A 14,125-nucleotide genomic window follows, 5' to 3' on the forward strand; every position below is an offset into this window, starting at 1 on the left:
CAACTGAGTATAATCAGACGGACATATGTATTGCAGTGGACCATGCATTCTTCACTGCCGTAAGAAATACAGAGCGCAGAACAATGATATACAGAGATTATAGCAGCAAGGTCAATAAAAACAGTCAAATTAGAAGATTTAAGCAAATCCGTTAACGGTTCCCTTACATATAAGGGCAGATGGCAACAGTTAGCTGCTTGCGAAGGCAATGTCACTACCGCACAAAATATAATAGGTCAATCATACCAATACTGTTCCTAACACAAAAGGCTTTGTTTGAGGGTTCTAATTCTCTCAGCATATGAAAACTAACGGAATACAACATAGCTTTCATGTGTAGCTTCTACAGCAGACTACGGATGGGTTCAGCGACTAAAATTACACAGTTGGTCCAGTTACGAGATAATTTGATGAAACTAAATAAATGTTCTGGTGCCGCTGATTGAGTAACCCAAGATAAAACGCTGATTTTCCAGGAGGTGCACTTATTGTATCCTAGAAAAAACTCTCATGAGTTCACTCATTTCCCATATGGATGGTACCTGCTGGAACCCCGCCCACCAGCACCTCCTGCTCCAGCTCCACCATAACTGCCATATCCTCCAGCACCACCATAGGCACCCGGAGCGCCACCATAGGCACCACCACCATAAGCACCTCCGCCATAGGCACCCCCTCCATAGGCACCACCACCATATGCCCCATAAGCACCATAGGCACCTCCATACAAGGAGCCACCATAACCACCACCATATCCTGATCCAAATCCAGCATTACCTCCATAGCCATACCCTCCTCTGCCATAACCATATGCAGTACTATCATAATAACCTCCTCCAGCTGATCGGTAACCAGCACCATACCCATAGCCACCACTGCTGCCACTGCCGCCACCACCACCTCCGCCTCCACCACCAGAAGCAGCAGCTCCACCACTACGGTATGAACTGCGGTAACCACCCCCGCTCCCATGACTAGATCTCCCATTACTACTGTGATCACCACCATGTTTCTTTGGCTCAGCCTTCTTTATTTCAACCTGAAAATTAGAAGAGTACAAAATAGAGAAGATTATCAAGCTACCGTTCAAGGGTACAACAAAAGTCATGTTGACCAACGCTACCACTTATGAGATTAATTTCCAGATCATTTGACCCAGCAAACAATTGAGTAGCAAAGCACATGTTACAGACAATGGAACATAAATTGATTAGTATCGAGAAAAGATGAAAAGGAAATCCACAGAAACACCAACTGCTGCTAGATGCTCAGGCACTCCATTCATAATTGAAAGCAACCTTGACAACTTAGATTTACAATGTGACCTGTCTATTTCTTTCAGCATATGAGCGTCTCTAAGTTTATTACCATTTTCCCTTTGTTTCCATGTTTCCTACTAAATGTTCATACAGAACCAGAAGGCGTGCACATGATGATTGTAAACGTGTTTAACACAAGTCGCCAAGTTGGTAACTACCCAAGAAAGTCTGCAAACAATTAAAGAAGTTTCTAACCTGCTTTCCACCAAGGTCACGCATTCTTCCCTCTGATATAACCCTTTCCACAGAATCCTCACTTTCAAAAGTGACAAAACCAAATCCTCTAGAACGCCCAGTGCTATGATCAAGCATTATTTGATGTTCAACAATCTTACCATATGGGGAGAAGTGCTCCCTCAACTCATCTAAAATTTAATATCTTGTCAGTTTTCATTGTAACTACAAATCGTTGAAGATTTTTATCTGTAAGTCTAATAAGTACCTTCAGTTAGTGATGAAGGTAATCCACCAACAAAGATTTTCCTTGTCTTTGGACCATCTTTTGATGACATTTCTTCCCTTGGGACTGTCCTTTTAACTTCAACCTGAACAAATAAAAGTTAAGCAAGATAAAGAGAAGCCAAGATAAACCCAAAGTGCGACTTTGCAAAAGAGTGTCAACTGTAGACTGAAGTCCCACGTAACGGCTGATCTAAATCAAGATGTCCTACCGTTCTTCCATCTATAACGTGCTCATCCTCCAAAACCTTGTCTATAACAGATGGATCGGAAAATGTAACAAATCCAAATCCACGAGGCATCTTAGTATGCTTGTCCTTCATAATTACAGAATCAGTTATAGCCCCATACTTCTCAAAATGCTTGGAGAATGATTCTACATACAAACAAATAAACCATACAGCTTTGTCAAATGGGAAAAAGGAATTATCAGCAAAAGAAAGAAAATTGGGTAGGCAAACAACAGAGTATTGAAGAAATAGCATGGTGAGTCGGGATTAGGTCATGATAGAAAAGCAAATCACAAGGGCAGAAAGCATAGAGATCTCCATTCAGAAATCATGGATAATATTAGATGCACTAATGCAAGTCTACATGCCCCGAAAGCTCGCACTATCACTTGTTACAAATCATTTTAATCTGGTCACAGAAAGCAAATGCAGTGTAAATATGCTAGCAATCACAGGATTAAATGATCATGTGCTAGTTATTAGTACCATTTTCTACCTTGTTAATTTGATATAAATAAGCGAATATTGGCACAATATCTCATAGTACAATTAGTCCCATATCGATCAACAAAAAAAGGAGTGCAATTTGAGAACCCACAGCACAATTTAACAACAAAAATCCATATACACAAGAACTAGAAGACATGAGAGATTAAACAAGTTCCTTCTTGTTAGTATACCTTTCATACAAATATATGGACTTAAGTGAGTGAACAGAATACAGATGGTGCAATAGAATGCAGAAAACAAATCAACACAGGATGCAGAACAACACAGCTATACAGGTAAACTGATAAGCATATACATCCATATAATGGTCCCCAAGGCCCAAACTCTTGTGGTTCAGTATGGGTCTAATAGTATTTTGACTAAATATCAAAAATTAAAAACTACATTCAAGAGTTATGCAAAGAGAAGTCTGGTTTTGGCAGCGATAAACACATAAGTTATTTGGAAGACACAGCAACCGTATTGTGCACACAAATTTGTATGACCCTTGTGTCACACAGATCATACTGTCCCTGCTAAAACGTACAAAATGCAGAAACGTATGAAACCTAACAGGCTCACAAACATCACAGCACCAACACAAAGAAACCATAAAAACAAATTGATTAACCTAAGCCCAAATCACAAAACAACACAACATAAAAGGGCAGTTTTGGATCCACTAAATTTATATCCAATTTTGGGCAGAGTAACACAAGTCATATCTTACAACAGCACAGTAACAAAGAACGATAAATTTCAGTAAGAATGCCAGATAATATCATCCTTATCTTGAGCCTACTATTACTGCGTGTTTTTCTACCAATGTTACTTTCACAATTTTCCACAAAGATGCTGTAGAACTTCCTCCACACCACAGCTTGAAGCTGGAACTAACGTAAACAGCGTCCTAGAAAAAAAGTTAATCCTATGGTGCGCTACGAGTACTAAATTATAATAAAGCAAAGCCATCGACCGTTCACCTTCGGTTGTCTCCCAAGCAACGCCTCCGACGAAAATCTTCCTGCAAAAAAAGAACAAAACAGTTACATCAGCTCTCAAACCCCCTCTCCCAAATCCGAAAAATCCGAAACAAACCCCCAAAATCCCTAGCCCAAGCCACGAAGCCACCCACCCCGACGAGTCCCCGCCGGGCGCCCTCCCGTCGTCCCCGCTGGCGTCGCCATACGCGCCGCCATCGCCCCCATCCCGACCGCCGCCGCCCCGTCTACCGGGTCGACCCTCCTCGTCGAACCCCTCCACCTCCTCCACCTCCTCCTCCTCCTCGTACCCGTTCATCCCGTGCTGGTTCTCCTCCGGGTACCCCGCCATCCCACACAACAACAACAGCAAGCTCGCCTCCGCCGCCGCCGCCGCCGACGCCGATGCCCCTGCAACCGGGCACAGAAGAAATCTGAGCAAAAGTGACGAAACCCTAGCTCGCGGAGGAGGAGGAGGAGAGGGGCGCGGCGGATTACCTCGGAGGCGGATCGATCGGAGGAAGGGAGGGTGGTGGGGGGGTTTGGAGGTGGAGGAAACCCTAGGCTTCGCGTGCGGGTTTAGAGGGGGGTGGGAGATTGGATGGATGGAGGAGGCGGCGGCGAGGTGAGAGGGGGGGAGTCCAACGCGTAAACCGCTCGAGGGCTCGGGGTTCGGGGCTTATAAAGCCAGCCGTGCACGCCTCCTCGGCTCCTCGCCCGCCCAAGCCCAGCGAAGTGGAAAAACAAGGCCTGAAGGAGGCACGAATGCACAGGATAGGATACAGTCGAATGAGGATCCCCTGCAAACTGCACCACGCGAGGGGATCTGTTTCCGATACAGTCATTCGCCGTATTAACTTCTAAAGTTTTTTTCCGAACTTCTAACTTTTTTATCACATAAAAACTTTTTTACACATATAAACTTTTAACTTTTCCGTCATATCGTTCCAATTTCAACCAAACTTTTAATTTTGTTGTGAACTTAACACAGCCTACCTATTGTGATTAAAATTTCTCGTGGCAGATTTTATTGGGCACATTTGACTATTCAAACCGGAGTTGTTTTGGCTGAGCAAAGTAGTATACACTCGTAATATGCATATATTCATATCTATGAACACATGTACGCATACTTTGCCTTTTTTTTATACGACTGACGTATTTTTTATTAAGATTGTGAAAATTTTACATCACGCGTTACAAGCAGAGAGGAAAAACGGCAAGAAAGAAAGAAAGAGTGCTAGATGGTTATCGCTCGTAACTAAAAGAAAAGAACGACCGGCAGAAGGGGGTAGCTAGGACAGAAGCCCAGTCACTCGCTATAAGGTTGCCTCTTCCGTAGCGGTTGCAGCCACCTTGCTCTAGGTCTGAGCTTCGCTATTAAGCACTCTATTGTTGTGCTCCTTTCACATTGACTAGGTTGCAAGAGTGACCACTTTGCCAAATGCCCTCTCCTGAGGTTGTTTACAATCTTCGGACGACTCTCATCCCTCCAGCTCATGAATGAGGTATGCGCCACGGGGAAGCAGTTCGGGCGGGCCAATGGTAGTAAGCACCTTTCACTAGAATTGTAGGGATTCTGAGCACGCAATGAGGATATGATCAATTATCTCCTCCTATTGATCATAGAAGACACAATAATAAAAATTGGTGGGGCCCATTTGGCTCCACATGTCATCCCTATTCTCTCTATCCTCTCTCTCGCCTGGGTGGAGCAAGGTGGGTGGTGGCCGGAGCAGGTCAGCTAAGCAGAGCAGCGTGGCCGGAGCAAGCCGGCACAGGCGAGGGGCAAGGCGGTGGAGGACGACGACAACAACGCCAGCGCCATGGACGATGTCGAGTTGGGGTTCGTTGACCCAGACATAGTGGAAAGGTGATCCCACCACCGCCGTTGCTGCCATCGAGGCCGTGCCGAATGAGGACGTCACCCGTTGTACTCCTCCTGTGTGCCGCCGCCCTGGGAGATGTTCGTGGCCATGTGGCCCTTCTCACCGCACTTGGAGCACGCACAACCGCTTCCTCCGCTATTGTTCTTGCTGATGCCTCCATAGCCGTGGTCGCCCTCGCCGTAACCTCCGTCCCCGCCGCCGCTGGGATGTGATCTGCCGGTGAGCGTGCCGCCACCTGGCGTGGTGACGTCCACGACCTTGGTGTGGCCGTCATTGCCGGATCCGATGGATAACTCATTGCTGTAGTTGAGCTCTAGTAGCCGTTGAACTTGAGGGGGGGCTTGTGGGTGAACAGGTCCTCCGCCGCCCTACTCACCCTTCCCACTCCCATTCACCTAGGGCGACCTCGACTCCTACATCTCCTCGAGGCGGCCCGCCCAGTGCTTTGCAGGTCTTGTCACGGCCGCCACAAGCGACGTCGGGAAGGGCTGGCCGCCGCCCCCTGCCCTTCGCCCCGCTGGTCGCCGCCCTTCTCCCTCTCTGTGTGCGCTTATCGGCTGACAAGGAATGTCGAGGAGGGAGCAAGGATGGCCGGAGGGAGAGAGGAGGAGGCGCTCGCCGTGTAGGTAGAGAGTGTGTGGGACTCAATGACATGTGGGTCCCATTGTTTTTTGTCTGACTGGTATGTGGGCCCCACATTTTGTTTTAATATTTAACTTTTATATTTTGCTTTCAGTGCCACATCACTGTCACGTAGGATGAGCACTAAGTCAAACCAGCCACGTAGACGTCATGTCAGCCAAAACTACTGTCTAAACCACCGAGAGATCTCGTCTGCACCGATTTTAATAATGGAGGGACTTGTTGTATATGGTATCGAGGTTCAGGGACGAAAATCGAACTCGTTACAAAGGAAAGGGACCTCAAATGAACTTATTCCAAGGTAAAAAGTCCTCTTCCTCCCTCCACAGCTAACCATGCCTCTCGATTGGAGGAGAGAGGGTGGGCCTACTGGGCGACAGCCCGCGGCCCAGTTATCCCCCTCTCCACACCTAATCCAACCTTTCTCTCTCTCTACCTAATCTGATTATCACGCTGTTTCTGTCCACCTACCCATCCGTCAACCGTGTGCGCGAGCGACGACTCCCTCCGGCGACTCGCTCCAGTTTCCTCTGGCTTCAGCGACAGGGGAGCGGGGACGACGGCCTCTCTCCGGCGACCTCCCTCCGCCGCCAAATCCACATCCAGGCCAGCTTCCATTCTTCTCCCTGCATTGTGCAGTCCACTCTGAGAACGAACGAGTCAAACTCGACTACTCGTGTTGTTTGGAGTAGTTTATTGCTAGTACTGGTTAGTACTGTCCATCTACTGCGATTATAATGGATAGATGATGAATTATTGCGTGGGCCCCCACAACTAATGGACGTGGCCATAAAACGCGCTCGATTTCTGTGCCCGCACGTTTCGTCCTCCTCCAATTTTCACAACCAGTTCGAACGGTTTCAATTTCCTCGTGTTTTCCTGCCTCCTCCTCCTCCTCCTCGTCCTCTTCTCCCCCCATTTCCCTTGAGGGCGCAGCAGATCTGCGGCGAGGAACGACGAGGATGGTGAAGGTGAACTGGGAGCTGCAGGGATGCTGCGACCGCGACCAGAAGATCTTCATAGCCGCCGTCGGCGTCTCCACCGTCGTCATCCTCCTCGTGAGCACACCCTCCCTAGCTCCGTCCTTCTCCCTGCTTTGCTTGGTTTGGTTGTGTTGTGTTGCTTCTGAATCGGGTTCGTTGTGTGTGGGGGGTTTGGGTTTTTGCTCTGCCTTTGGATTGCAGCTGTGGAGGACGTTCCTGCTCACGCCCTTCAAACTCATCACCGTCTTCCTCCACGAGACCAGCCACGCCCTCGCCTGCAAGCTCACCTGCGGAGATGTAAGTAAGCACACGCCCTTCCCCACTTACTACTTGTTACTGCGCTTTTATTGCGGCCGATGATGGATCGTGCTGTTTTTCTTTTTCTTTTTTGGGTTTTGGGATGGTATGGTGCGGATTGTGCTGTGATATGGTGATATTGTCGTGCCATTGCAATTCATCGAATTGATGGTAGTAATTCAAGGTCTGATTGGACTTGATCGTGTAAGGGTGGGAAGCGAGGGGGGTTTTGCCCATCATTTTGTGTTGGTATTTGGTAGGTGATTAGGTACCTTTCAGCAAAAGTAGGTATAGTGATGGTTGATTCCATATCGCATAATGTGGAGGGCCTTCTTACTTTTATTTATTTTTAGATGGGGAATGTTTGTTTAGAGTATATACTATGCATCTTTGCATTCGTCTAGAAAGAAGGATTTCAATTATAATCTGGACATTAGGAAGTAGCCTTTTTTCCCCCTCCTCCTTTTGTCCACAATTATCGTTTGCCACAACTGCACATTTCATCATCATTCAATTGTGGAGTTCTGTTGAAAGATTGTGAATTTTCTATAGCATAGTCATGTTTGGCCACTTAGGAATTTTCCTATGCTCCAGAGGTTTGTCGCTAGGTGACTTCAAATTGAATCTTGCCTTACATTGTTTGTTGCATGATGTGAACAATGCATGCATCCACAATCCCTCGGTTTGCAACTAGGGAGATAACTGCAGGAGATTAGGTGTAAATTAGGCTATGGACATGTCTGTTATAGCCAATCATGATGAACACTCATTCTAGTTCAATCGTCACTGTGTTAATGAACTGGAGTTTTAGAATTTATATGGTTATTATGTGTACTGTAGCACATACCTAGGCTTTGCTTTTGTTTCTCCCTTATTTTCCATGTAAACTTCCTTGGATTTATTGCAATTTATTGTTGAAGAGCGCCAATTTTATCTGTGAACCCTGTTATAAATACTTAGTTCCTTGAACTAGTAGGATATTATTACTTCGGACATTTAGTATCTTCTTTTGTTTGTTTAGGGCTGTCCATTTGTTTTCCAAAACTTAGGTCCCCGTTTATGGAAATTCCTAGTGCTTTGCTGGTTTGAAAAGGTCTTTTTGTTCACTAGTCACCCACAATATTTGCTAGCTTCATGTGTTTTACTGTATCTGGACTTTGACAGTCCCTGATAAAATTTGCTTCAAATGTGATTGCCTTTTTCAGGTTGAGGGCATGCAGGTCCATCCTAATGAGGGCGGTGTTACTCAAACTCGGGGCGGCATATATTGGATAATCTTGCCTGCTGGATGTATATCACTTATGTATTCCTTTCAGTGTACTTCATTTGGTTGTGTTCATCTTTTGTAAAAAAAAAAGGTTTTGCTATTTTCCAAATTGATTAGTACACAATATTTAAGAGATTGGTTCTGGATAAACACCAATCAAGATGATAATGTCTGAACGATCTCTCACTATATTGTCTAGGCTGTCCTAGGTTCCTGTGGACACCTCAATAACTTTATTAATACCTTTCAACCAAAAAGTGAAATTATTACTTTGAAATTTTTATATAAATACACAATCCTATTATCCTGTTTACCCCCTTGTTGATTTTATGCTGTACATGTTTCCTTTAGGTGATACTTCTTTGGTGTTTCATTGTTGTGAAGTCATTGTTTTGTTCCATGTGCAGATCTGGGTTCATCATTTTGGGGAATGGTCTTCATACTGGCTTCCACAAATCTCCTCACTACTAGAATTGCAGCGGGTTGCTTCATTCTTGCATTAATCGTTGTTCTTTTTGTTGCTAAAAATGTATGTCCACTACTTTGTTGTTTCAACTTTGATTTCTTTAAGTGTCTTTTGCTGCTTGTTTTCACACAATAATCATGTGTTGTTATCTCTTGCTCGGATCATGCAGTGGTTTCTTCGCTGGCTCTGCATTGGTACGTACAAAGATGACCTCATCTTCGTTTAGAAGTTTGCTACGACACATACTATTTACATTGAAACTTTTCAGGTTTCATCGTATTCCTTGCTGTTGTTTGGGTCATTCAAGAATTCACAAAATTCCATAGTCTCAAGTATGTAATTTTATTCATAGGTGAGACTGAAGACGCCCCCCCCTCCCCCCATAGGCCAATATCTTTTTGGGGGTTCGGTTATCATTGCAAACACTAATTGTATGTTAGAAAGTAGTTCTTATGTTTGTTTTCATCTTACAGGTGTGATGAATAGCTTGTTTTCAGTCTACGGTAAGAACAAAAATCATACTGATGTTATTTGATGATAGAATAAGTAATGGATTAACAACTGCACTTGTTAGTAATCTTGTTGTGTTTATCTAGATATCTATGATGACTTGATATCACGAAGAGTTCATTCAAGTGATGCTGAGAAATTTGCTGAAATCTGCCCATGTCCTTGCAATGGTTGTGCATGGGGTGTCATATGGTGTGCTCTTTATTCAGTCATGTCCTTGTATTTCGTGATATTGTATGATGATTATCCTGGCACTAAAAACTTAATTGGAATTGCTATTCTCTGTTTCAGGGGCTTCATCTCGTTTATCTTTCTTTGCGCATCAATATACCTTGGACTGGTTATATTGTCTTGAGGTAATTATGTCATTATATTATTACAATCTGCTATGCTATTGTTGTATTAACATGCTTGTTGTCAGAGCAAAAGCAGTGTGGCACCCAATTACAGGAGGCTTAGCTTTATCGTAGGATTAAACTATTACAATATGCGGTGTTACAATATTTTTATAACAAAATAGGCATGCGGTCTGCTGTGTGAATCATGACATAACATGAAATTACCTTCACCTGACAATTTAAAGAAAATGTTTTGGTAAAAGAAGATTGTATTGATAGCTAAAATTGGCAATGAGTTCCATTCCCTTTCAGGCACTAGCTAGATAAATTGAATTTCCTTGTTCATATGCCTTCCAATTCATCAAAGAATTTAAGCTGTTGAGAACTGTAATATATAGCTCAGCCTTGACTCTTGAAGGATAATCCCTGTTTTTCTCTTTGGCCTTCAAGGCTTCAATATGAAGGCTGACGTTTCAGCCTTGTATGTTTTGAAACAATATGTTGGTAGTTTAACTCTTTAGCCTTCTTTTTTTTTTTTAGAGAAAGGCAGTACTGCCCAGCTTTTTATATAAATATAATATGTCTCAGGTACTGCTCTTTAGTCTTCTTTGCCATGTGCTAACTTGGTGTACTTTTTTTTGTTCAGGATTCCAATCTTCCATATACCATTTTGATATGAGAACCAAGTCAAGCTGTGCTCTCCTGTATTTGCATTGCTCTGGATGTTGGCTCCAGCTTGTATTGATCTCATGTGTCATGAGTTGTAGAAAGTTCATACAAACGGCAATCGATTTATGCCAATTGGAGTTGATGGGATAGGGATTAGTCATTCGATTCTTCCATTTAGTGCTTCTGTAGATAGCATTCTGCTTATAGTTCATCTTCATAGCTGATTAGCTGTCATTTTAGTACTATCTCATCTCTTGAATTGTTACTATTCATCAACATATAGAAATTTACTCGACAGTACAATTCCTTTTGAGTTTGGACCAATTGTAGTAACTTTTTATCTTGTCGGATCTAAGCTCCAGGTGGCCTGCTTTGCTATTTGGAGTTTGCTCACTGTTGCAGAAAATGCTAAAATGTCTCGTTGCACAGTGAAGCAAGTGGCTTGCATAGTTGCATTGCCTCGAGGGAATGGTGTCTGCCCCCACTTGTGCGCCCTCGAGGCCCCCAGTCTAGCTTCGATGGATGATACTACAGTATGCAGTTATGATTTGTGAAGTGTTCACCTGTCGGGGTCCACTAGCCCAGGGTCCCAGGCTGAACTAGTGTCAGTGCATATGGTAAAAGCAGAATTTGCAGCACCTGCTGGACACCATTTTTGCCGGCAGTGTTGCTGTCCTAGAAGTTGGCTAATCACCGATTTCCTTCTGTTGCTATGATTAAGGTACGTCACATTGAATGTTTGGACACATGAATAAAGTATTAAATATAGATAAAAAACAACTAATTAAATAGATTGCGTGTAAATTGCGAGACGAATCTTTTAAGCCCAATTACACCATGTTTTGATGATGTGGTGCTACAGTAAATATTTACTAATGATGGATTAATTAGGCTTAATATATTCGTCTCGCGGTTTACAGGCGGATTCTGTAATTTGTTTTTTTATTAGACTACGTTTAATACTTCAAATGTGTATCCGTATATCCGATGTGACACGCCAAAACTTTACACCCCTGGATCTAAACACAGCCTAAGAGCAAATCCAGCGATCCGATTGTTGCAATCCCACTGGTGAAGCTGAGTGAAATGGATGTTACTCCTGTTTGGGGAGCTTTTAGCTACTGTAGCTTCTATCAGAATTAGAAGCTTCCTCAAACAGTCCAGCTTTTGGTCCAGATTCTGAGAAGCTGCAGCTGTAGAATGCAAAAAATAAACTAGAAGCCAGAAACTAGGAAACCCAACTTTTCTATATTCTCAGAAGCTGGCTACCAACCAGCTGTTTTTCATAATCTTAAGCTCCTCAAACATGCCTTAATAAATGGTACTTGTTACTCCCTCCGTCCCATAATATAGCAACCTAGTACCGGATTTGACATTTCATAGTACACCGAATCTGGACATGCGTCCCATAATATAGCAACCTAGTACCGGTGTACTATGAAATGTCCAATCCGATACTAGGTTGCTATATTATGGGACGGAAGGAGTACCAGGTAGTCTGGCTGGCTATGGCTGTAGTCCAGACGTCCACTACTCCCGGGGGTAGCTGATCAAGGCATGTGCTGATGCGTATGTTACCAACGGTCTTGCACCTATAATACTCATTTATCAAATCCAACTATATATATTCATCTGCATTGAATCGAATGACCCATATCTCCTCCACTCCGTGTACAGATCACTCCACCCCCTTCCCCCTCCCCTCATCCCCACGTTCATTCCCCTCTTGCACATGCCATAGGCCTAATCCCCTCTTGGGCACTCTTCCCTCTGATATGACGCCCCCGATGCTAGGTCGCTGTCGTGATCGCCTTCGCGAGCCACTGATCCTCCGCTGCCAGGTCACCGTCGCACCTTCCTCAGGTTGTTTTTGGTGTGGATCACCCACCGTTGTTGTTCCTGCTGCCTGGATCTTTGCTCAGTTGCCCTCCACTTCACTACGACTCGGACCCTGGCGGCGGTGAGGCGATCTTGAATGTGTTCTTCTATCGATTTCCTGTTTGATCTGGCAATTTGTTTTTGAGGTCATCATAATTATATATTTTTGTTTGCCTAGGGGACGAGGGTATTACTCGTAGAAAATCATATTCAAGAAAGTCAATTTTTCAGCAAATGCTTGTTCATAAGAAACTTAAATTGCTCGAAAGAAAGTTTTAGTAATAAATAAAGAAGATCGCTTCATGATTGTTTTTTTTACAAAAGCTAGGGGGACTAAGGCCCCCATCGGTTGGCTTTTTTTTTCTAATAAGGCAAAACGGTTTATCAGGGAATAAAAAAAATTATAGGTAAAACTTATATATATATATATATATATATATATATATATATATATATACATACATACATATATATATATATACATACATACATATATATATATATACATACATACATATATATATATATATACATACATACATATATATATATATACATACATACATATATATATATATATACATACATACATATATATATATATATACATACATACATATATATACATATATATATGTGTGTGTGTGTTTTAACTTAAAAGCCAATGCTGAAAAAAATACGTTGAAAATATATCAAAATTAATCTCAAAATTAAGTTTGAAAATTCAAAATTTGGCTTATTCTTTAGCTTATTGGGCCATCTGATGGGAGCCTAAGGTGTTGCCGTGTTGGGACCGATGGAAGGGGAGCCAACACAAGCGGTTGGTTGATTGTGGAAGCTGTCGGATGTCTTCATAGGGGGAGGAATATATTTATTTGCCAATTTGCGAAACAAATAATAGTGTTGCTACTCCCAACAGTTATCGGGTCATGTGAATGGGATAAATTTGAAGGAAAATTATGTTTGATGGCTGGTGTATAGGAATAGCTACTTTTTTATGGTTTGTAAGAGAAAATGGTAAAGTTCTACAGATATTGAGTTCTACTGTAAACGAGATATAGGTCAAACATTAGATGGTGATGGCGATGTATGGTTTGGATTTTGTCTACTTTCTGATTTGTGATACATGTGGAGTTGTATAGTTCAGAAAGACTCACGTAAGTTATATAATTAAAAGTATTATAACTCACTCAATTATTATCTTTTCAATATTAAACATATCTTATTTTTTCTTGATTGCCAAGACATATAGACTCTCTTGATTATTTGATTTGCATTACTGACTACTATCGTTAGCACGGATAGATAAATTACTCCATCCGTCCTGATATGTTACAACCTATGATAGGATTAGACCCATTCCATACGTCCACATTCGTAGTTGTAGTATAGGTCTAATCTCATCTTAAGTTGTCATCCTATGTTGCCAGTACATATTGAGACCGAGAGAGTACTAGTGTCAATAATCAGACTTGCTAAAAAAATGTGGCTGATCTCAATCGGCTTTACTGTGCGTCTGATTACTGTGCGCGAGACTACGTTTCAGTTGTGCTTGTTCGGACCTTTCGATTTCTTTTCAAAATCATCTCCTATAAAGTAAGGATTGCACATGCTTTTGCTTTTTAACTTTTCCAATGTAAGATTTAAATTTACACCCACTTATACTCCACTTACATTCCACTTAGGCACTTACACACCACTTACAAATA

General features: G+C 42.8%; 2 protein-coding genes and 1 long non-coding RNA gene across 5 annotated transcripts; 2 read left to right on the plus strand and 1 right to left on the minus strand.

Moving 5' to 3' along the window:
* Nucleotides 1-97: 97 nt before the first annotated feature.
* On the minus strand, nt 98-4,132 carry LOC4328758 (uncharacterized). The gene is made up of 7 exons (XM_015771092.2): nt 3,976-4,132; nt 3,633-3,888; nt 3,481-3,521; nt 1,991-2,154; nt 1,762-1,864; nt 1,515-1,684; nt 98-1,039 (listed from the first exon to the last, which is right to left on the minus strand). The coding sequence occupies exons 2-7, from the start codon at nt 3,827-3,829 to the stop codon at nt 521-523; spliced, it is 1,194 nt and encodes a 397-aa protein (XP_015626578.1). The 5' UTR covers nt 3,830-3,888; nt 3,976-4,132; the 3' UTR covers nt 98-520.
* Nucleotides 4,133-6,832: 2,700 nt separating this feature from the next.
* LOC4328759 (uncharacterized) lies at nt 6,833-10,851 on the plus strand. Of its 3 annotated transcripts, none has more exons than XM_066307837.1 (10): nt 6,833-7,066; nt 7,193-7,292; nt 8,494-8,578; nt 8,963-9,084; nt 9,191-9,215; nt 9,290-9,373; nt 9,495-9,524; nt 9,618-9,723; nt 9,823-9,887; nt 10,516-10,851. In XM_066307837.1, the coding sequence occupies exons 3-9, from the start codon at nt 8,503-8,505 to the stop codon at nt 9,884-9,886; spliced, it is 507 nt and encodes a 168-aa protein (XP_066163934.1). In that variant the 5' UTR covers nt 6,833-7,066; nt 7,193-7,292; nt 8,494-8,502; the 3' UTR covers nt 9,887; nt 10,516-10,851. The 3 variants fall into 3 exon arrangements, with proteins under 3 accessions (XP_066163934.1, XP_015622972.1, XP_015622971.1); XM_015767486.3 differs by having other exon boundaries at nt 7,193-7,288; XM_015767485.3 differs by having other exon boundaries at nt 6,833-7,288.
* Nucleotides 10,852-12,226: 1,375 nt separating this feature from the next.
* Nucleotides 12,227-13,557, plus strand: LOC136355117 (uncharacterized). The gene is made up of 2 exons (XR_010739199.1): nt 12,227-12,498; nt 13,164-13,557. It is a non-coding gene; the product is annotated as an uncharacterized lncRNA (long non-coding RNA).
* Nucleotides 13,558-14,125: the final 568 nt, after the last annotated feature.

The sequence above is a fragment of the Oryza sativa genome, chromosome 2 (genome assembly GCF_034140825.1).
Source record: "Oryza sativa Japonica Group chromosome 2, ASM3414082v1".
Taxonomy (NCBI): Eukaryota; Viridiplantae; Streptophyta; class Magnoliopsida; order Poales; family Poaceae; genus Oryza; species Oryza sativa.